A 21,379-nucleotide genomic window follows, 5' to 3' on the forward strand; every position below is an offset into this window, starting at 1 on the left:
AGCTCAGATGCCACTCTGCCGCACCCACCACTGGCTGGTATCGTGCTATTGGCAAGCCTTCGCCATGTGGAATAAAAACAAGAAGCTTGTCCTTGGACCTTTTCCAGCTGAATAAAAAGCGCACTTTGCTTTGCGTTGGGATGACAGGTGTCCAGGGGTTTATTTTAGAGAGTGTATCTCATCTGTTTATTTAAAAGTGTGCCCGTTAAATCCCCAACCTTTCCCCCCATTACTCTGATTACTTGGCATCAGCATTTCTTCACACTAGTTAAGCCATCTTTATAATAATAATAATAATAATAATAATAATAAGGCCTTTTGTGCATTGATTGCAAGGACATTAAAAATAATTTGCATTATCATCATCATCCTCACCATTACCAACACCATCATCCTCATCATTACTTACTAGCAGCTCAAACTATACATGTCATGCCTTTATACAGCTGGAAATAACTTGGAGAAGGACACAATAACAAAGCCTGACTGTGGATTTGAACCTGCAGCCCATTCCCATGTACTCCTATGTGATACTACCGCCACCAAAACATCTCTTTCTGGACTTCCTAGTCCCTGTTTTGACTCCCTGATGAAAGCTTGATGCTGAAACGCGTCAGAGTTTGTTTTTAAAGGTTTAATATGACCCTGCCACAACAATAAAGGCATTTTAATTGTTAAAAAAGAGAGTGCCTTGGAGTTTTCTTTGATTTTGAAAAATAAAAACTCACCAGACCTTAGAGTCGAAAGCTAACGCAGTCTGTAATGACAGAGCTTTTGGTCTAAAGGACATAACAGAATACTCATGTTAAATGTTCCATATTTGGAGACAACACGTGGTCCATATTCACCTAGGTGAGGCTTGGTGAAGGAGCAAACTGCACATTTACAGGCCTCGACTGAAGAATCCACCAAATATGACATCTGTAAAATACTGTGGATATGGAATAACCCCATTTGTTAAATGGGCATCTGTCATGACAATAGGTAACTGAAAACCTGCATTATACACACCTGCGAACCATGAAAATTGTACTAAACATTACCAATGTCATCCAGTTTTGGGAAATGCAATGAAGAATCATGGGTGGAACACAAGATACGATCTGGCCATTCTGGTATGTGATTAGGAGTATTTGTGAAATGCAGTGTTTTATTTGACCAAAGAAAATAACTTCCCAGTCACATGAAACAGAGAGAAACAATGTCTTTTTCAATAGTTTATTTTTGTCTTGTATAGAAAACTAACCCATAGGGTCTCATAAAAAAACACTTCATTCTTAATATATACAAAAATACAAGTGCATTGTAGGACGGATCAATTTCATCCAGCATTCAAGGGGGAAGAAATTGCACAACCTCTTCCAAGATGTCCTTGAAATTACAGGCTGGGAGAAATCCCATTAAAAATGCATTATTAGAATGTGCACTTCCCCGTTTCTGAAAGCACGTGTCAGATGCTTTTACTGAAAGTGCACCCTCTTTTCGTACATTTGCAATTACAATATCAAAACATTTTGGCAAGCAAAGTGTCTTATGGTGCGATGTGCTTGCCTTCAATTGCTTGCATACTTCATCATGGGGTTACAAGTGAATGTAATGGGTAAGGAGCTTCAGTCTGTGATGCACGCTGTAACAGCAAGAACAATATTTTCTGTTACAGCATTATGGTTCAGATTGGGAAGACTAGAGACTATGCAGTAAAACAGCAATCCACATATTTGAAAAAGTGCAATATAATACAAAATGATACATTTGAAAAATGGTACACAACAAATTCCTACAGATGCTACATGCCAGTTCCTAAATACAGGAACACTGGCAGATAGCTTTTGTGACATATTAGCTGCAACCAAACTGAAGTTCTATACACTTCCTCATAAATAAAAACCGTTGTGAATATTGGCTACTTTGTCTGGAAGATCCTGGCTTCTGTAAAAATCCTAAGTGATTTACAGTATATGGAATGACTAATTGCTTTTAAATGGACGGACAGACCAAAGAAAGCCAGATGTTGACGAGAACCCAAACTTGTGGGGTCTCCCCACTACCAAAACGGGGCATCTACATGGGTGCCTTTTCAAAATCCTCAGCTCTGTCTTTTGGAGTGAAATACTGACTGAGATGACCCAGAACTGCAAAGACCTTAACAGAGCGGCCCTTTTACAACTTAAAAAGAGCACATATGCACCTCTGCTCCATCTGCAGTGCAAGACTAAACATGTGTCTGACAGAGCAGGCCCTCAGCTTGGAGAGTTTTTGTCTCTCAACCTCTCCTCTCTCTGCCTCTCCTTCCATGCTGGGGCAGTCTCACGCTAAAGAGTTCCAACTCTAATGGTCCTCCTGCCACTGCCCTCTGTTCTCGCATGTTGGAAGCCCTCTAATTCCCACTGTCTGGAGCAGTAAGAGCTGAAGTGAAGGCGGGCCCACACGGCACAGCCAGAAGTCCTGGAAACCTGCCTAGCAGACCTGCAGCACACGGCCGTTGCCGTTGAGCTTCTCGTCAACCTGAGGGACGCAGGAACAGAAGGGAAACCAGGTTAGATACATGGTTTACAGTTGAGATTAGCTTATAGTCATGGCTTAAGAGCAAATTATCATGTAGCACGCAGATGTTGGCACGTACCTCAGTGTAAGCAGGAGGAGGGTACTGGAACTCTGAGTGTGTGTGAATGAAGATCGGGCCGTCATCGGCATCATGATCATCCAGCAAGGGGGTGAGTGGGCTGTCCAGCCTGTAGTCGCAGGAGATGTCACTGTAGCTGGGCGGGGCGGGCGGCATGCCCAGGGACGCCCAGCTGTTGGAGGCCATGCTGCTCTGCTGGCTGCTCATGCTGTTGGTGCGGCTGCTGAAGCCATTGTAGGGGATGGTCCCAATGACCAGGGGCAGCTCCAGGAGCAGCTTGTCACTGCCAGGGATGTGAACATATATCTGCAGGATAAAGGAAGAGACAGAACGTCAAACACCACACAAGACACCGGTTTGCAAGTTTACAAGATCCAAGGAAGTCCTCAGGTTAAATCTCTAGACAGCTGTGACAATAAAGTAATAAAGTTGTACAGAAGGGGAAGGGCACTGCAGGTGTTCTTACCCTGAGGGCGTACTCCACGCGGATGATATTGCAGCCCAGGATGGAGGGCTTGAGTTTGGGAATGCGTATGGCCTTGCCCTGCCAGGTGTCGCACATGCCCGAGATGATGTGGTCACCACGCACAGCTGAGAGCTTCTCGCTGCGGACCTTGGTGCGTCCATTAGCCTGGTAGGTGTGCTTAGCGATGATAGCCGCCTTGGGCACCACAATGCGGGAGCAGGTGTTTTCAAACTTGGCATTGATGCAGATTTCTTCACCCTCGCAATAGCCCTTGCGGTCAATTTTGGCGCTCAGAGACACTTGGCCGTCAGGGATGAACATGCAAGTGACCTTCTTCTCCTTCGTCCCACCTGTGGGGGCCTAGAAACATTACACAACGATTAAAATTCATCAAACCACTTTACTGATCTTGGAAAAATCTACAAGTGCTGAAATAATTATTCAAATTAGGGATTCAAATCAAACATTTGCAAAGGTAATGACTCAACTTTCCAAAAATTCTTGACCATATATAATTTAGTCCGTAATGTAGATACAATTTTCACAATGAAATCTCTTTTGCAAGAATGAGGCATGGAAGACCACAGAGGTATTACTCCAATAAAGCATATGAACTCAGACTTTAAGTGACCAAATCCAAAGGTCGTGTTTGTGAACCCAGCAGTGTCTCACCAGGAGGTCAGGGGTGTTGACATCCAGCGGCTCTTCCACCTCAAAGAATTTCTTGCACTCCTGGGCTGGCTCGGAGGGCCTCTCCATGACTGCCTTCACATGGTACTGAACGTAACCAAACTTTCCCTTGTAGGACGAGACCAGTTGCCTGCAAGGAAAGGAGGGAAGACAGGCATTCAGAACCTGAAGTCAAATTGAAATGCACAGAAACATTTCATTAATAATCCTTTGACTAGTTATAAATATTGCTTCCAAAGAGACCTACCCGTGCTGAGGAAGCTCAAATCCAAACATGTACTCGTATCTGTTGCCTGGTCTGAGGGTGACAGACCCATCCACATCTGTTGAGAGGAAAAGGAAGAGAAATGTTCACTTAGATTACATATATTGAGTGCCCCCCCTTGCATTTGCTTGGATGTGAACGTGTCAATTTGGGATTTTAAAACATATTCTGACAAGGTCAAGTTCTGGTTAAATCTAGAATCTCAAAAATTCAGCCAAGTAGAGTGTCCAGCATCCCTGATAATATTTCAACACAGAGACATCCCTGTAATTGTATCCACTCCGTCAAATTCCTACTGGCAGGACTCCAGACCAGGGGCAATATATACGCACACTCCCACTTTAATTACTACACAGCCTCCTAATGTGAGGGTATCAATCTCCCACTTCAAAATGACTGGCTGAAGTTAATAAAAAATAAACAGCCAAAATCTTAGGATATCTTAACAGAGGCTTGTAGGCTTATACAGCTAAATTGAATTTTTTTTTTTAAATGTCTATCACGTTATCTTCACACTTCCAAATCTGAACTGCACATTTCTATTAGCTTCTAACTATCTGCTTATTTGGGTGTTGTTCAAGCATTGTAAAACTTAAAATACATTACACCACTATTGTTCCCGGTCATCACTTACCTCGTGGATGGTTATCCAGGTGAACAACGTCTTCGTATTTCAGATATTCAATCTCATTACGGCAACGTTGTTTCCCCTTGGCGTATTCCACCTTAGCGCATCCAGCTCCAATGACTCTCATAGCCGAAACCTTGGTCACCACGGACACTTCCACGATGATCTTCCCCGCTACTTTGTCCCCGCTGCAATAGAAGGTCTTGCTTGGATCACTGAAAGTGATCTCGAAAGTCTTCATCTTTTTTGTCATAGCAACCATATTTGCCTTTCGTTTTGGTTATAGCTACAATTCGAACAAATGAGTAGCAGCACACAGACGTGTACGTTAACTGACTTTGCAGCAGTAAGCTAGCTCTGTTCTATTGCATGCAAATGCTTAAGAAGTAGCTACTACTGAGCAAGGTAGTACTTTTTTTTCTACTGCTCACTGTCACTTCTCACTGTGATAATATTAGAGACTGCAAACAGTAAGGAAGAATACTTCAGTTTTATATGCCTGGTTGAGCCCAGTGATTCACTGTTCTTGTTGATCGGTTTCAGTTATGCATGTGTAAACTGAGTGAGCAGTATGGCTCGCCGCATGCACAATCCTCCCATTGGTTGAATATCGTTGTTTGTGTCGCTCTCAACCAATCAGAGATCAGGACCGACGCGTGCACACCTCATGGCTGAACATAAGCTGCTAAATGCACAAAATCATCCCATTGGAATGGGGGACCAGCGGAGGTGTGGCACTTGAACAGTTATCCAATCGCCGAACGATGTTTTCCTGGAAAACTACACGTGCTCGTGCCCAAAATTCCAAGCTTCCTCAAAACAGCTGTGCGTTTCTCTTTACACGTCGCACCGGGGAGTTGTCAAATGTACCAGAACATTTTTGAAGACACGTCTCCTACCGCCTCACGCACATGTCTAATTCATTTCAAAACTGTTAATATATGATATCTCCATTTCAGAAATGCTGGGGGGAGGGGAAACATTGCAAACAATTTTACATGTTCGCATTGCATTCAAAACAGGCTTACGAATCATATATTGTGATGACAATTTTATGAGGTGAAATGTCACAGGAAAATGATCAATATTGTTTGCAATGATACACTGTTAATTGTAATGTAGCACAGGGGTTCAGATTTTTTCATCTGTGTAAATCGCTCTGGATAAGAGCGTCTGCTAAATGCCTGTAATATCTGGTGACACCCAAAAAATTCTTTCTACTGAAACTGTCCATTACATATTACAATATAACTGATTTTTTAAAATTAATTTAATTCAATCAAGTCTTTAATCTCAGGATATTTACCACTTCACTTTGTAGCCCTCTGTTGTGGTGCATACTAATAACCAGGGCTGATTCATTCAGCAAAACATAAATTATTTTGCGATGTGCATGATGGGAAGTCCTGAATGTATGAAACATTCTCCAAATATTGAATGCTGGACTTAACACCTAATTAAATACTCTGTAAAATGTACAGTAGTGCTCTGTTGAATACAGATAATAAGCATGCTTATTTTTTTAAATCTTCCCTAAAAATGGTGCATTCTCGTAGGCACAAGTTGTGGGATTTTAAACATTGCACCCGCTAGTGCTTGCCTTCCACATACTTATCATACTTATGTGTGGAGTATATCATGCATATATTCTATTTTATACTTTGTTGTGGCGTTAGATAGCGCAGAAATGGTGAGATAAATGTTGCTCGTACCTCTCTGGTCACCATGCTAGCGTCCTGCAGAGAAAAATCTAAACCCCCCTCCCTTCCCCCGCCCACCACCCCCGCGTATAGAGTTTTACTTTTGTTAGGCTGCCATCTACTGGCCATTGTGCCTCAATCACATCCGCTATCTGGAGTTGCCCAAAAGCACAACATTTAAAACAGAGCACTACATTTAAAACAACAGTGTGTGTTATTTAATGTGTGTCTGTGAAACACTGAAAGACAGAGAACCACTCTTCTTGAGTTTGGGACATACACCTCCCTTTTATTAACCATCACGATTGTACATATATGTTACATCTGTATAAATACAATTTCATCATTTTCACCCTTTGGTATCTTGTTATTTTGTTTCTTCTGTCCATAACCATAATGCAGTAGTAGTCGGCCTACGGTCTATTAAAGGATCTCAACAGGACACTTTGAATTTGAACAGAGAATAAATTCAAAAACAACAAAATGTTAAACAAAAAAAGTTACAGCAATACATTCATTCACTCTCACTTGATTTTTTAACCTTTACTTGTCAAACCAGCCCTGATGAACAGGGCCATGTGCTGAGTAGAAACACTTCCACCAAGATTAACACAGCAACTTTTAATGTTTAGATTTATGTTAAATTATTGCAGAACCCTGTGTAAACTAAATGCTTGGAGAACACTGTGAAATATTGATCATTTTATTGGTGCTCATATTGCTATCTGAAAAAGCACCTCACCCATGTCACAATGATCATTTGATCAGCAAAAAATCAATTAACCTTGGCTACTGTCAGTTACTAATACAGACAGTATACATGCACATATGCAGACACACAAAAGGACACACACACATTGCATATGTATGTGCAAATGCACAGGTCATATGCACACACACATACACATGTACGCATGAACATACACATGCATGCCCACACACACCCATACATACATATGCACACATGCACACATTCATGAGAATCACTGCTCCAGTTCTAGATTAGAATATAAAGCAAGTATTATTCTTCATAGAACAGAATCCAAAGTTCATATATAACAAGTTCATGTTTAAAATACAAAATGCATCCAAAAGCATACAGGCAAGACGCTGGAGATAATTCTGTGAAAGTACATTTGCATTTACGACATATCCTCCAGAACACCTGCTTGTTTAGTTTAGACTCTGAGATATGAAGATTCCTGCTGGCTGGAGTTAAGAAATATCCAAGTGAACAACTAGACATAATCTGTATGATATTTGTACATCGCTATCCATACCAAAGGGGGGGGGTTCAAGACTGTCTTCTGCTCCTGCAGGACATAAGTGGCAGCCATCTGAAACTGCACAAATTCAAACTAAACAGGCCTTCCAGACCTTTCAGCTGTTCTTCCGAAATGCAGTCCTGTGAGACATTACACAGCTTGAGCTGCTGCACACTACATTTCCCACTGGGGCCACCAAGACTTCCTACTCTCGTTGTTCCAGAAGGACAGGGACCACGTTTCCTGATCCCAGCTCTTCCAGTAAGGTCAGAGGTCCACTGATGCCGATGGCTCCACTGTGCAGCGGGATCCATTCTGATGGAGTGAGGCTCATGTGATGTGGAGCTATTGATCGGTCAGCAAATTCAGCAGTTGCCCAGCTAAAACGACCATAGCAAGAACTACAGGCAGGCGGGGCAGGTGCTGTGCAGTCCCAGCTGTCACTAAGTGCACCTTGTCCGAGTCTGAAAGCATGACGCGAGCGTCCTCCAAGGCAGCGACAGCGGCAGCGCTGGAGTTGACATCCCCAGTAGCCAGGAGATCGAATACACAAGCCTGGAAATAGACGTCCTGGACGGGGAGGAGGGCGGAGCAGTGGGCGTGGGCATTTGTGGAGGGCTGGGCCGGGGGGCGGGCCAGCTGCTGGGATGCCGGACAGCCCCACATGCACAGCTGCAGGTCCTGCTCGGGGGTGAAGGTGTCCACGATGGCCCTGGGAGCGCGTACCGCCAGGCCCAAGGACCGCCCGCTCTGCCGCACCACCAGGGTGGTCCCGATGTGAGCCGCCCAGATCTCGGCCTGGCGCCCGGGGTCCTGGGTGCGCACCTGCAGGCTGTGCTGTCCCCGCCGCTCCCCGCCCACCATGGAGCCGTCCACGAAGGCCGGCGGCACGTCGTCCAGCTCGGCCTGGTAGATCTGCTGGTCAATGCACTCACGCCAGTTCTTAAAGATGATGGTAATCTGAGAGGAGGGACAACGGAGACAACAGAGTCACAGAGGGACACACAAAACCCTGAGTACTGAGTCCTTACAAGCATACTGAGAAGAACTGTATTGAAGTATTGTGTAAATTAGATTTATTCATTTATATTTACCCGTCAATAAATACTCAGGGTAACAAAATGAAGAACTTGAGCAACACAAATACAAGGAACATATTCATCTTAATGTAGGGAGGGTATTTCTTTTACTAATGGAAGTTTCCATTAAGTGGATAATCTGGCTTTCCTTCATAGTGTTAGATTGCACTATTTTTGCACTTTATAAACAAGCACCAGTATTTCTATAAGGTGTAGGACAAATGAATACTGATAAAACATACTAAGTCTGCACAGTACAGTCATGACTGTAATGCCTGTGCATGCACGAACACACACACACACACCAATATATATTTTTAAACACTCAGACAAGAATGTACAAAAAACATATTATATTGGGAGTGTAAAAGTAGTTTGGAGACTTTATTTCCTCTAACAAAGCTATTATTGTAATGGCAAAACAGGCGTATTGCTCTTGGAAAGTTAGTGGGACAAGCTTATATAACTGCAGCTGAAATAAGCCTGTCTGACTAGAGGCAGTAATGAAAATGTGCTTTCAGTTAATTTTCTAATTATTTTTCTGACATGATGCTATCCCCTATGTTATGCATCAGATCATTGCAATCATAACAGAGAGGTCGCTGCTCGAATACAAAGCAATCTCATAAATCAAATCTCATCCATAATTGTGACTTCTTATGATGAGGTTGTCAGATTGATCGCAAATCTCTGCATTTTAGAAGTTTTGGAATACAGTAGAGTAGCAGGCATTCACCTTGCCTCTAAGAATGTTTTATTTTAAGTTTTTTTAAAGTTATACTTTCAACATACAGCACAGATATGAACATCATAAGCATAGTTGTGTTGAGTTTGGAATCAATCACTGAAGCAAATTCAGTAGAGTCATGAGGCTACAGCATATTGTAAATTATATACTGTAGCTATGGGGAAAGCCTGATGACTCTATTTTCAATCAGAGGAATATTCATTCGTGATCATAATTTTGACATTCACCTTGGGAGCTCAGAGTGGATACTAACCATCATGAAATCAAGGAAGTTTAAATGGTTCTATGATTAAAGATAATCGCAGAAGTATGTAGAATTCCTGTGCAGAGGCACCGCGTGAGCTACCCACCTTGGTGAGGGCCGTGGCGTAGGCGCCCCCTCCCATGGGCGCGCTGGTCGCCTGCACGTACAGGTACTCGTTGTCAATCAGCGGCCACGCCCCTTGCACCGCACAGGTCTGGAACTCGTCCTGGAAGGTGCGCACGTGGGGGTCGCCAAACACCCCGCAGTGGACGTACTCCGGGAGGCGGCCCTGTCGCTGCTGGTAGACCCGCTCGTAGCAGCACGCGTCCCCTGAGAGCGGGGCTTGGGGCGGGGGGCGGGGCTGGGCGGTGGGGCCTGTTTTAGGGCAGCCGTGCTGGATGAGGAGGTCCTCGATGCCTTGCACGGCGGAGTGGTAGGCCAGGTCCCCCCGGCAGGCTCGCGCCATCTTCTTGGTGCAGTGGGCGTAGGAGCGCAGGGGGCTGCAGTACCTGGTGTCCGCACCCTCCCGACCCCCCAAGTGCTGAGTGGCAGTCACATACTCCGAGTTACACCTCAGGATCCGGCACTGGGCCCACACTACGGGGAAGAGGAGGGGAAAGGAAGGGAAAGGAAGAGAAAATGATGAAAGGAGAGAGAGAGGAGAGAGAAGGAAAGGATGAGAGAGAGGCAAGAAAAAGAAAGGGGGAGAAATGCAGAGGGTGTTTTTACAAAGTTTTAATAAACTTTGTGAAAGATAGCAGACATTGTAATTTCCAGTTGTATTAGCAGAGGCACATTTAGTCTGACTCAGTTAAACTCAGTTTAATATTTCTATTTAGGCTCCAGTCACAGGCACGTCCTCGTGTTGTTTACCCTGTGAGCAGCACAGTTGACTCAGCAGCAGTGCCACAGCGATGCTTCTTTTCCATGACAGCAGTGTGTAGCTACTGCAGACAGGCAGTTTCCCCATTCCCTTCCATACAGATAGAGCCTGAGCAGGCCACCAGCTCTCACAGCACACGGGCTGCAGGCCTCACACCAAAATGAATTCACCACACTGCACACCAGGGGGAGACAAACAAAGATTACACTACTAGTGTGTTCAATAAAACAGTTATACAAGTTTTCACACAGTAATCACCCAGAAACCTTTTCAGTGATAAGAACAATCACTTCATATGATTAATTAATTTAATTAATTAATTAACTAATGATCTAGTTAAAACAGATTAATGTTATTGTCCTTCCCTCTCAGAATACTGAAAGTTGTATGCATACCTTTAATGCAAGGGGTTGATTACGAGCGTGGCTGTTTTGTCCAGCACTATAAGCAACACTTTTAGGACCCATCAACTGGACTCTGCATCCTTTCTGTGCTCAGACTTCACTGAGACAACGCAAAGATATACAAGCCTGAGGGAGGAGAAACAGAGATGGTGAGAAAGAGAGAACAGAGAAAGCGGAGAGACAGAAAGAGGAAGGTAGAGAAAAAGTGGGAGGGGCTGAGAGAGAAAAGAATTTGCCAGCTTCACATCAATTTCAAAAAGGCAATAAAATAAGACATTAAATGGATAGTGAGGTGCCCAAAGAAATCAGCTTCTACCCCTCGGAAATAAAGAGTAGGACCGATGTGTAGCTTGAAAGGGGACAATTGCACTCTGGGTCCACCTAAAACATAGTGACCCCAACTCCTATTACCATAAGGCCCAGCAATTCCGAGATCTGAGCCCAGAACAGTCCTATCAATCAGTTAAAAGATGAATTGAATATAAAAGATATTAGAGCTAAATATTTAAGTACAAACTCGGCAGAGCCTAAAGACTTTTGGCCTGCTATGAATGACATTGAAAGAGAAGGAATTATACAGAAATATATCTCGTTACCTTCACATAAAGCGAAAGAGAGGTGTGATGAGTGGGGGGGGGGGGGGTAGATAGGTGATGAGTATACACAGGTGATCATGTTGATGGCCAGTGGTATTACATACTGTTAGGTGCAAGTTCTTATGATGCCATTTGTGTGCTCAAAGTTCAATCACAGGCCTAAAGAAAGGGTTTTATACCACTGTAAATCCCTGGAATGTAATATGTACATCTTATAATTTACCTTTTGTTTCTATTTACTAATTTACCAGCTATTCTTATCCAGAAAGAGTTACATGGCGATCATAAGAGCTTTGTGGGCAAAACAGAAATTATCAGATGTACTAAAGTGTGGAGCTAAAGAATACTAATAAACATATAACTTACATCATACTAGCATTCACACAGTTCTTACACATTGCATCTAGACATATACTGTACACACTAGGCCTATACGGTGGAATTAGCATAGCACACAGTAATATGTTTTGGAAGCAGGGCTCCTCTGAGACCTGATTTCAGTAGGACCTCTGTATAAACAAATTAATAGTTTAATGAGTTAATAAAAAATAATGTCCTTTCTAAAAAATTCAACCAACAGAAACTGGTTAAACTATGTGCACACCAAGCACAGGCCACACACTGAACAGTGCTTATTGATAAATGATTGAGGTGTTCAATGAAACCCTTCCCAAGAGTTCATTCTGCCATTAAATGGAGAACCATTATGTTATTGATAGGGCATTTCAATCTGTGCCAAAACTCTCCAAGTAATTTCTGTAAAGGGAACAAATTGGTGTGCGACTCAATACACGGATATTTTTCACTGCAATTCTGTGAGTCTGCCTCGGCAATCAAACTAACCTCTAAAGTCCCACTGCATTTTTAATATTCTTTCATGCTATCATGAGTTTTTGGTAACGTTACATCAATGAAATATATTTTGTAAGAATAAAACAAACACTTACACTGATCATTTCTTAAAGCACCGTAGCTGTTAGACTGGCACATGATGCACGGATTTTATTTCTATTGCTGTTCCTTCATGTCACGTGTGTCAGCCATGCACCGTAACCGACAATGAAAATACGCCAGACATGGACTCCCAATCTCAAACAAAACAAGCTTGAATATACCTCTCCCAGCCTGGCCCATGTCACTCCGCTTCAATACCCTGCCGAAGGCAATTTGGTAGTTCCTCACAAAAATGAAACATGGGGTTCGTTGGTAGAAAACGACAGTAAGAAAAGCAGGCCACCACTCTCCTTACAAATAATACTGATCAAAAGGACGTTTTGCAATTTGGACTCTCTCCCTCTCTGTTTGCTGAAACTGATGTGCAAACAAATGTTAGAAAGAAGGTGTGCAACTTGAATCTGCTTTTCATATTGTTTCTCATTCTGCTTCAGGCACTGTTTTGCAAAACGCAAAGTGATACAGTGGGAGCTTAATCTAGAATTTAAAAATACAGTGTGGTAGTTTTGTTTGGGCCAGGAGTACGATAGTGACAAGTTTTTCATTGAAACGGGACCATTTCTGCACACAAGCATGCAATCTTTGGTATTATTCCTTAGTATTAGATATGTGTTCCTTACTGTAAGTACCAATTAATATTTTTGCTTTTGTTCATATTTTGCAGAAGAAAATGATTATAGGGCATTGCATAATGCAAACATTTATACAAATACTTTGCAACATTCTTGCGCAAAAGGCCAACATGATACTTTATAAATTGGACAATATGTTCCTATTCTCTTTACTGTGAGGTCATACAGTTAATATGCAGGAGTGGATTAACCTACCTAACACAAAACATTTCGGGAACATTGGGAAATGTGCCCTTTCAATAGGAAAAATAAAAGTTAAAAAAAAATTGAATAATGACTGAAAATTAAAAAAATATATGCGGCATGCATGACACTAGACACACTTACTTACAACTTCTTTTTTTAACAACAAATGTTTTCATCTGACCTTTATCACAGTTTACAAGACCTGGGCCCTTCAGAGACACTGAGGGAGTTGCAGGGCAGAAATAGCGGGCTCTATATATATATATAACTTTGCCAACCTCAAACCCCCCACCCCCCCAAACCCTACCCCACCCCTCCATGTGTCCTGGTCTGAAATAGCTGCTGCTAAACTGGTGGAAAGAGGGACTCAGATGGCTGAAATTCTATAAGCCACTGGACTGAGCATGTAATGTGCATAAAGGGCTGTTCTGTTTCCTTGGCAGATAAGGTTTAATTGGAGTGTTAATGGTCTTTGTTTTTTAATATTGTGCCCCACTGCAGTGCAGTGTCGGTTTGAATTCAATAGGCTTGCTTTCTTTTGTTGTACAGACTGCATTATTCTTGCAAATGTGCACAGTGGTTTGGAATGCAGGCGATTTTGTTGTGGCTGCACTTTTGGGGGGGGGCGTGTAAATTTTCCTCCTTTCAGCACTGCTTTACAAAATCCCATGACATCCCCAGCCTGTGAGTAAAATCACAACATTGACACTCCTGTTATCTCACGCCACAGGACAAACCGTAAAATACACACAAACACCCGCCAATATAGAATGGCATCACTGTCCATCCCTAAGCCATCCCAATCCCAAAACACTGCCCATTTTCTACCTGACATGGACACACTATCAAAAATCACACATCACTAACCCCTCCTGTTATCAGGTCTCCCACAAACCTGCACATGTAAGAGTAAAGCTGGGTAATGATGTCAGCATGTGAATACACATCCATGGGTCAATGATCTCTGTTTACTGTCTGTCTCACACATCCGTGCATGCCTGCATGACAGTGCTCAGTTTCTCATCAGGCAGACATGTGTGGCTATATTGATCTGATAGCCACTTGAAAATGAGCATAAGCAAAGAAGTATCAATGACAGCTAGACTCTTACAAACACAACTCCTCAGTGCCCCTTCTAGCATAGGCATGTGCTATATGATTACATATGATTATGCCACGAACATTGGGAAGAAATCCTGTTTGCAGATGCAATAGTGAAGTACTTACATCATCTATGCAGAATTCCTCAGTACAAGTCTGTAAAACGTGTAGGACAACAATCTAAGCCCTAAAAGCCATGATTTAAGTAATGCTTTTTTCCCCATTTGATTTAAAAAAATTAAAGTTACTTTAGCTCCTATGAAGGCCTCATTTCTATCATCACCCGAATGTATCAATTTGCTTTTGGTGCTTTTACATGTAACTACCAGTAGAGGACCAATTTGAAATTGTTTCTCACTAATGATCAAGTTTTTGTTCTGCGGCAGCCTATTTCTGCCTGAAAAAAGTACATAATAATAATAATAATAATAGAAATAATAAAAAATTACATTAATTCTGTTACAATCTGTTTCATTACTTTTGTTAAAACCAGTATTGCTTGAATAGTTAAAATAAAGTGCATTCTAAGAAGTAGCCTACTCTGTGACAGACTTCTTTTAAGGCTTAATCCGATTGATTGCTTGAATGATGAAAAATCCAACCCAAGTTCAAGGAAAAGGGCTATGTCACTGCCTCGATATTGATGTGGGGTCTTCCAGTTTTTAAAAAAATCATGAAATCTATATTATCAGGGTTAGATGAACCTCACACAAATAATATGATTTCTCAGTAATAACACCTAAACATGATCCTTTGATCTCATTTTGAGAAATAAGACTGTAGGCCTAACAGGGAACGTCGTTTCATGTGATGTCATGACAGCATATAAACTGAATCGAGGAATCATGCTAAATATACATACCAGCATATCTTACCTTTAGATTGCAAGCAGTTCCGTTTCTTGTGCGTAAATGTCCACCGGTCAGTTAATAAAAAAGAAGAAATTCCGAAGACAACTACCAGAAGGCACAAACGCACTAGTAGTGCAGAACGATGGGTCAACGCACAATACCGGTGTCAGTCACAAACTGGCCCCGTTACCACCAGCTTTTCCGTTCCCCCCGATGTCAACTCTCGAATGAGTGAGATTTTTGACAGAGTTCCTCCACGAGCAGTATAAATCACCCACCGCGGACACCTGCTGCTCGCGCAACAACTGTCGGCTTGGGAGCGCACTCATTTAGCAAAGGCAATCTATTTTAAACTGGCACAGCGGAGGAGGCAACCTGTTCTATTTGGAACCTGTTGTTGCTAGTGTGTTTTCTTATTTATATACGCATATATTTTATCTTCTTTACCTCCAAATAGGCTGTTCAAATAAATTGACATTAGTTGGACCTATCTTTCACGCAAAAGCGTGTTTGGACGACTGACACAGGGATCGCGAGTCATATGTTGCCTTTCTTGACAGGCCTAGTCAACGCATTTCTGAAATATCGGGCATTCTGTTAGTTGTGGTGTTCTGAATTAAGTGCGTGCGGCAGAGCAAGATAGTGATTTGTCCGGCAGGAGGTAGGCTAGTCCGCGCAGTGCACACGCGACGCCTCCCAATATTTGTCTCCTACCTTGGAAATTCTAGAGGACCAAGTGCTAATTGGATTGTCATACGGGAACAAACAATCCAACGGGTTACTCATTTGCTACCACAGAAAGGCAGTTTGGTGCCAGTTTTATATATTTGAGGTTATCGTTTCTTCAATGATGAAGGCCTTCTTCCCACACTGAATTTTTAGTGTTTTAGGAAGAAACTGAAAGGGCCATATGTTGCAGATGGTCTGAAAGCAGTAGGCTACCATTATTGTTCTAGTCCTGCATGCATGTTGAAACTAAACAGGAATTGGCTTGGTTAGGTTGGATCGGAAACCTCATAGGGTAAATTACTGTAAATTGCTGCTGGAAGTGATGGTATCCGTCCAGTATAGGGAGAGTGTTTCATATTAAGAAGCATAAAATCAGCTTCCTGGTGTCCTGATTCTCTGGAAACGTTGGCTGTAATATCCTATGGGACACAGAATAAATTGGAATTCGCCGGGAATCCTGGCTAAATTTTTCATTTGGTCACCAAATCCCCAATTTTATTAATTGTATTCAAAATACATGTCAATAAATAGGTGAAATTAGGCGAGTAATTAAATGATTAATAATTAATTTAATAGTTCCCCATAGTTCGCGCGTTAGGTGAGTGAAATGACTAGGCTACGTGGTTGTGGTTGAGATGAATTTATATCCATTCACTGTATATCCCTGAATGATCGTGAGATTATGGTTAGAATTAATTAATTAATGGTTCGAATCCTACAGTAACTCCAAAGCGAAGCCTTGTCGTATCAGCAGATATCCTTCGATGAGGTTCCCGGTTTGATGAGCCCAAACACCAGCATGGCGAGCGACTAAATAACACGAACGCGTATGTGATTTATGTGCGGGTAGACAGGCAACATACTACCTATATTTACTAGGATGTTAACAATCATATAACAAATTACTAAAAATCGGCACGCGACCACCTATGGACTAATTGGCAAGCGTGTGATCAGGTAGGCCTAGCTGTAATGCAAGACAAGAACGACAGGTGGAACTATGCACTAGGCCTAAGTGTGAATCACTGCTTTAGCCATAATAGATATTAGGCATACAAAAATCAAGAATATTTAGTTATCAAATGATTATTGTTCTGATTATTGTGAATATGCTATGATCAGTAAATTATTATTATTCGCTTTTATCATAGGCTTATAATTTTTCAATAATTAGGCCCACTAATAAATTCTACTATTAGTACTACTACTACTAGGCCTACTACTACTACTAATAATAATAATAATAATAATAGCCTACATATCATGCATTTATTACGAGTTTGTGTAGTCGCGAATCGTAAATACAGGACAAATATCAATACAAGTAAGTTTTTCGATATGTCACGCGGACATAACCACTTACAACTGCATTATCTAGCCTACTTGTATGGGCTAATCTGTAATGTTTCCCATCTCAATTTGTTTTTAAAAACCACGTGGCCACCACGTAACAACACTGCATGGGCCATGGGGCTATTTTACAGTCTCTGGGCTATACTGTATCTCTGAGTTTGCTGGGGTGTACATTGGGTAATGTCATACCATGTATTTGAATTTGCTCTTGTGAAATACTGTCCATTTTGCTCAAAAGCGATTGTTGTGTACAGTCAAAAAATAAGTAGTCATAGACATAGGAAACGCAGTACCAAAAGTTGCGGAAAATGCAATGACTGATAAAACCGCGGGAAATGACCCGGGAGTAGTCGCCGTTATTAGAGGAGAGCGATGCATGCATCAGTGAGCATTGCATAGTGGCCTTTGTTTATTGTGGCAGCGGAGGCGGGGCCCACCACCGACCAAAGCAGAGGCTATTCAGAACGAGGGGTCTATTGTGAGGGAGATTTGGGAAAAGCGAGAAACGCCGTTCACTCGATGCAACAGACTGACTAGCTTGTCCCGGGGAAGTGTTGGAATATGCCAAGAATAAACAAGTGAATTTAGGAAGGATCTTGATTGATGATGCCCACTCATTCGACCTGGCATCCCAGAAACATTTTCAAAAGTTGTTAAATTTTGTGTTCTGCTATAACTAAGTAGCTAGCTGGTCATCTTGCTACCAACGTTAGCTTACTAGCAAGCCAGCTAGCCTGCTAATGGTAGCTAGGTTGCTAAAACTTTGATAAACATATAACACGTAATTGTACACATAGCTAACTAGCCAGCTACAGTGCGGACGGTTGTGACATGGACAAATTAGTTTAAGGTAAGTGTGCAATAAATATGTTGATTTAAAGTTTTTGGTAACTTAAGTTAAATGCTGCTATTGATGAACGTGAAACCAGATTGTACAGTGCGCTAACTGGCTACGTGCGTGCACGCGCTCTCACAAAACTGCTGCGATAAAGCAGCGTAAAGTAACATCGGCCTTATATATTCAGCTATTGATACCACATTGATTAGTTACTGAATTTATGTGAAAAGTTATTTTTCTTTGTGATTGCGCCCTTTCATAGTCATTTCCCATTCTTGGTGCTTAACAGATTACTTTATGTCGCTAGGAGACAGTCTCCGTGGAAACTGTTTAACGTCGCTTTGTTATTCATTAGCTCATGTTTGCACTGAGAGGAAAATAAGCAAGACAGCAACAGAAAACACTTGCAAGCAGTTGACTTCTCACAATGAATAATGCATAAGAAAATGTCAACCTTGAATTTTACATATTTAACTTGACAGTACGCATACGCATTGTTGTTTGTTTATTTAATCTTTGACTTGATAATGCTAGTTCTGCCTGAGACTGATTATCTTCCCAATTTTCACCTTATTTCACTGTAATAAATAAAATCTGATACAATATAGTACTGACCATCACTATAAACGTGAAAAAGCAAGAAGTTAACACTTAAAAAATGTGTTGCTCCATTTGTCCTGCATTTTAAAAGAACTGGGAGCTCATAATATAGCCAGTGAAAACAAAGCCTATCACACATTTTAAACCTACTTCGATAAAAAACAATATTTAACTACTTGTGAAATATGTGCCTGTTACACACATCCCTGTAGTTCAATCTGTGACCCTTGCACTGTGATTTGTATCCTCCAGAGGCTGTGGCCAGTATTGCAATGTCAGCTGTGACTCAAGGCATGCAGGGCTGGAATTCGTGATCCAGGCCCCTCCCACCCCTCTCTCTTGTCCACTCCCAGGGTCAGGTAGGTATGGGATGCAGTGCAGTGTTGTACGATCTTCTCCCAATATTGCACTCGTCCCGGCCTCCCTGACCCTTGGGAAACCACATCTCCCTTTCAGGGGAGTGAGGGAAACAATTGCCAGAGGTACCTGGTGGGACAACCAAGAATTTCTCTGCAGGTTCACTGAAGCAAACAGGTGTCTGTTGGACAGATGTTGTCAGATGTTTTAAGATATGGAGGCATTTGATGGATGTCAGTCTCTTAAAATATCTTTGTATGTTTATAGAATATTGGGCCCTTTCTTTGGAAAAAAAATCAGCCATGTGCCTTACTCCTTGCAGATGTCTTTATGGTTGTCTGTGTACACATTCTATTGAATGGCTTTCTGGTACAAATGTGACATTACTGCACAGTTGTAGAAAAGGAAACAAGTTATTCAAGAATTATGTATTTTTAAAAATACACTAAGTCATTTCACAAGGATACTATATATATATATATATATACCATAGCTTAGTGTGTGTATCAGCATTACTATGGCACGATAACACTATAAATGAAAATATCAGAATTGTATTTAAAGTGGATTATAATGGTATACTTTATTGGCTTTCCTGTTTTTGTTTCGCTGAGGACTGCACTGTATAGGACCACTTTTGTTTGGAAGTTTGTGACATTGATGGGGTCATAATACTATAGGCCAACAGCGGCTGTGCATAAACTCGAACAATAAATACGTTTGGTGTGCAAAAACACACAAGCATACCTTAGAAAAGCAAAAACAACAAACAGTAAATTGAAGCTCTTTGAAGTTGGCATCCATTTTATTCATGATGGAGAGGTGTGGAGATTTACACTCCGCCGTGGCAGTTTCGACATGCTTTAAAAGCAAAGAACAAGACTGTGGCAGCGCTCCAGGGAAAATAAACAGGTACTGCATTGTATCTCTGTCCCATTGTGGACCAGGGCGGTCTGCCAGGCCCAGCAAACTCTTCAAAAACTGCGGTTCGCTTGCTCCACCTCCCACTGTCCCTGCCTGACCGCTGGCTGGCTGACTGCCACTGCCGCAGGCCCGTGCCAAGTCCGCCAGAGACCCTGTCAGCAGCCCTGACACCCTGCGAGAGGGCAGCGATGTAGTGCACTGTGGGATTGGGCAACGGCAGAGTATCCCAGCATTCTGAGGGCAGGGAATCTGCCTGGCAGTTGCTAGAACTCACCAGAGGGAAGGGAGTCAGCTTTCACATGTCCAGTTACTTTAAAGCACTGGTCTTAAACTTTTTATTATCGAGATCAAAATTAGAATTTTTTTTTTTCAAAATTAGAATGCTTTTTTTTCAAGTACACATACTAGCATAGCCTAGTGGACTCTAGACTCATTCCTGGACCCATCTCGTACACTCCCATGACCCATAGTTTTAAGAAACACTTTTAAAAGTATCCTTTTAGAAGAAACTTGATTACGATGTTATGATGCTCTGCTCAAACATGCTCTGTCAATGATCTTTTCATGGAGTGACTAATTTTGTTTGTTTTTCTATTTGACATCTTTTATGAAACGTATTGTGTGTGTGTGTGTCATACACATGTAGACACACACATACACACAGACTCAATGTTACTTGTGATTCTGTGGGAGCCTTTTACAAACCCTGTTTAAATATAATATTTATTGGTATATTTATGTCAGGTTTCAAATAGGATTGCTTATGGTTACATTTAAAAAATTTGAATTAATATTTATTAATTCAAATTGTGACTCTCTTGAACAGCGGTCTAAGCAAGAAGGCACAGGTTGAGTGTGCTCTCTTCCTTTGCTACAGAAATAAGTAAGGCATGAACAGTGCCTCCGACAGGGATCTGAACAGCAGACGGTGTTGGAAGTACAGAGATGTGATGCAAGCCACAGTCTTCAGTGCAGAGTGTCTGTGTCTCCTGGGGATAAGTCTCGCTGGTAATAACCAGGTATCTGATGTGTGAATCAACAGCAGATTACTGTAGAGCATGTCAGTGTGGACTGGCGAGCTGCCTTTGTTCAGTGATAATCGCAGAAAGAAACCTCCAAGTTGAAATTTTTGATGAATGAGGAATTCAGCGACCTAGGAGTGGTTGTGGTTGAGGCGAACCTTTCATATTTGCTCCTTAACAGTTTGATGTTTTGTTGAATTGTCATTTAGGAGAAATAAAGGTTTTTTAAAATGACACTCAT

The 21,379-nt window shown here is 41.9% G+C and overlaps 2 protein-coding genes and 1 long non-coding RNA gene across 5 annotated transcripts; 1 reads left to right on the forward strand and 2 right to left on the reverse strand.

The window, feature by feature from the left end:
• Positions 1-1,204: 1,204 nt before the first annotated feature.
• Positions 1,205-5,226, reverse strand: LOC135264053 (thioredoxin-interacting protein-like). The gene is made up of 6 exons (XM_064352679.1): positions 4,679-5,226; positions 4,027-4,102; positions 3,762-3,909; positions 3,090-3,449; positions 2,624-2,929; positions 1,205-2,505 (listed from the first exon to the last, which is right to left on the reverse strand). The coding sequence occupies exons 1-6, from the start codon at positions 4,932-4,934 to the stop codon at positions 2,458-2,460; spliced, it is 1,194 nt and encodes a 397-aa protein (XP_064208749.1). The 5' UTR covers positions 4,935-5,226; the 3' UTR covers positions 1,205-2,457.
• Positions 5,227-6,632: 1,406 nt separating this feature from the next.
• hjv (hemojuvelin BMP co-receptor) lies at positions 6,633-16,208 on the reverse strand. 3 transcript variants are annotated; one of them, XM_064352702.1, is made up of 5 exons: positions 15,340-16,208; positions 10,987-11,121; positions 10,582-10,765; positions 9,815-10,305; positions 6,633-8,597 (listed from the first exon to the last, which is right to left on the reverse strand). In XM_064352702.1, exons 3-5 carry the CDS (start codon positions 10,676-10,678, stop codon positions 7,983-7,985), a joined length of 1,203 nt encoding a protein of 400 aa, XP_064208772.1. In that variant the 5' UTR covers positions 10,679-10,765; positions 10,987-11,121; positions 15,340-16,208; the 3' UTR covers positions 6,633-7,982. The 3 variants fall into 3 exon arrangements, with proteins under 3 accessions (XP_064208772.1, XP_064208780.1, XP_064208761.1); XM_064352710.1 differs by lacking the exon at positions 15,340-16,208 and adding an exon at positions 12,707-13,330; XM_064352691.1 differs by lacking the exon at positions 15,340-16,208 and adding an exon at positions 12,539-13,330.
• Positions 16,209-17,669: 1,461 nt separating this feature from the next.
• LOC135264078 (uncharacterized) lies at positions 17,670-21,372 on the forward strand. Its single transcript, XR_010332598.1, has 2 exons — positions 17,670-18,247; positions 19,088-21,372. It is a non-coding gene; the product is annotated as an uncharacterized LOC135264078 (long non-coding RNA).
• The last annotated feature ends 7 nt before the right edge of the window (positions 21,373-21,379 follow it).

Source organism: Anguilla rostrata, chromosome 1 (assembly GCF_018555375.3).
Source record: "Anguilla rostrata isolate EN2019 chromosome 1, ASM1855537v3, whole genome shotgun sequence".
Lineage (NCBI taxonomy): Eukaryota > Metazoa > Chordata > Actinopteri > Anguilliformes > Anguillidae > Anguilla > Anguilla rostrata.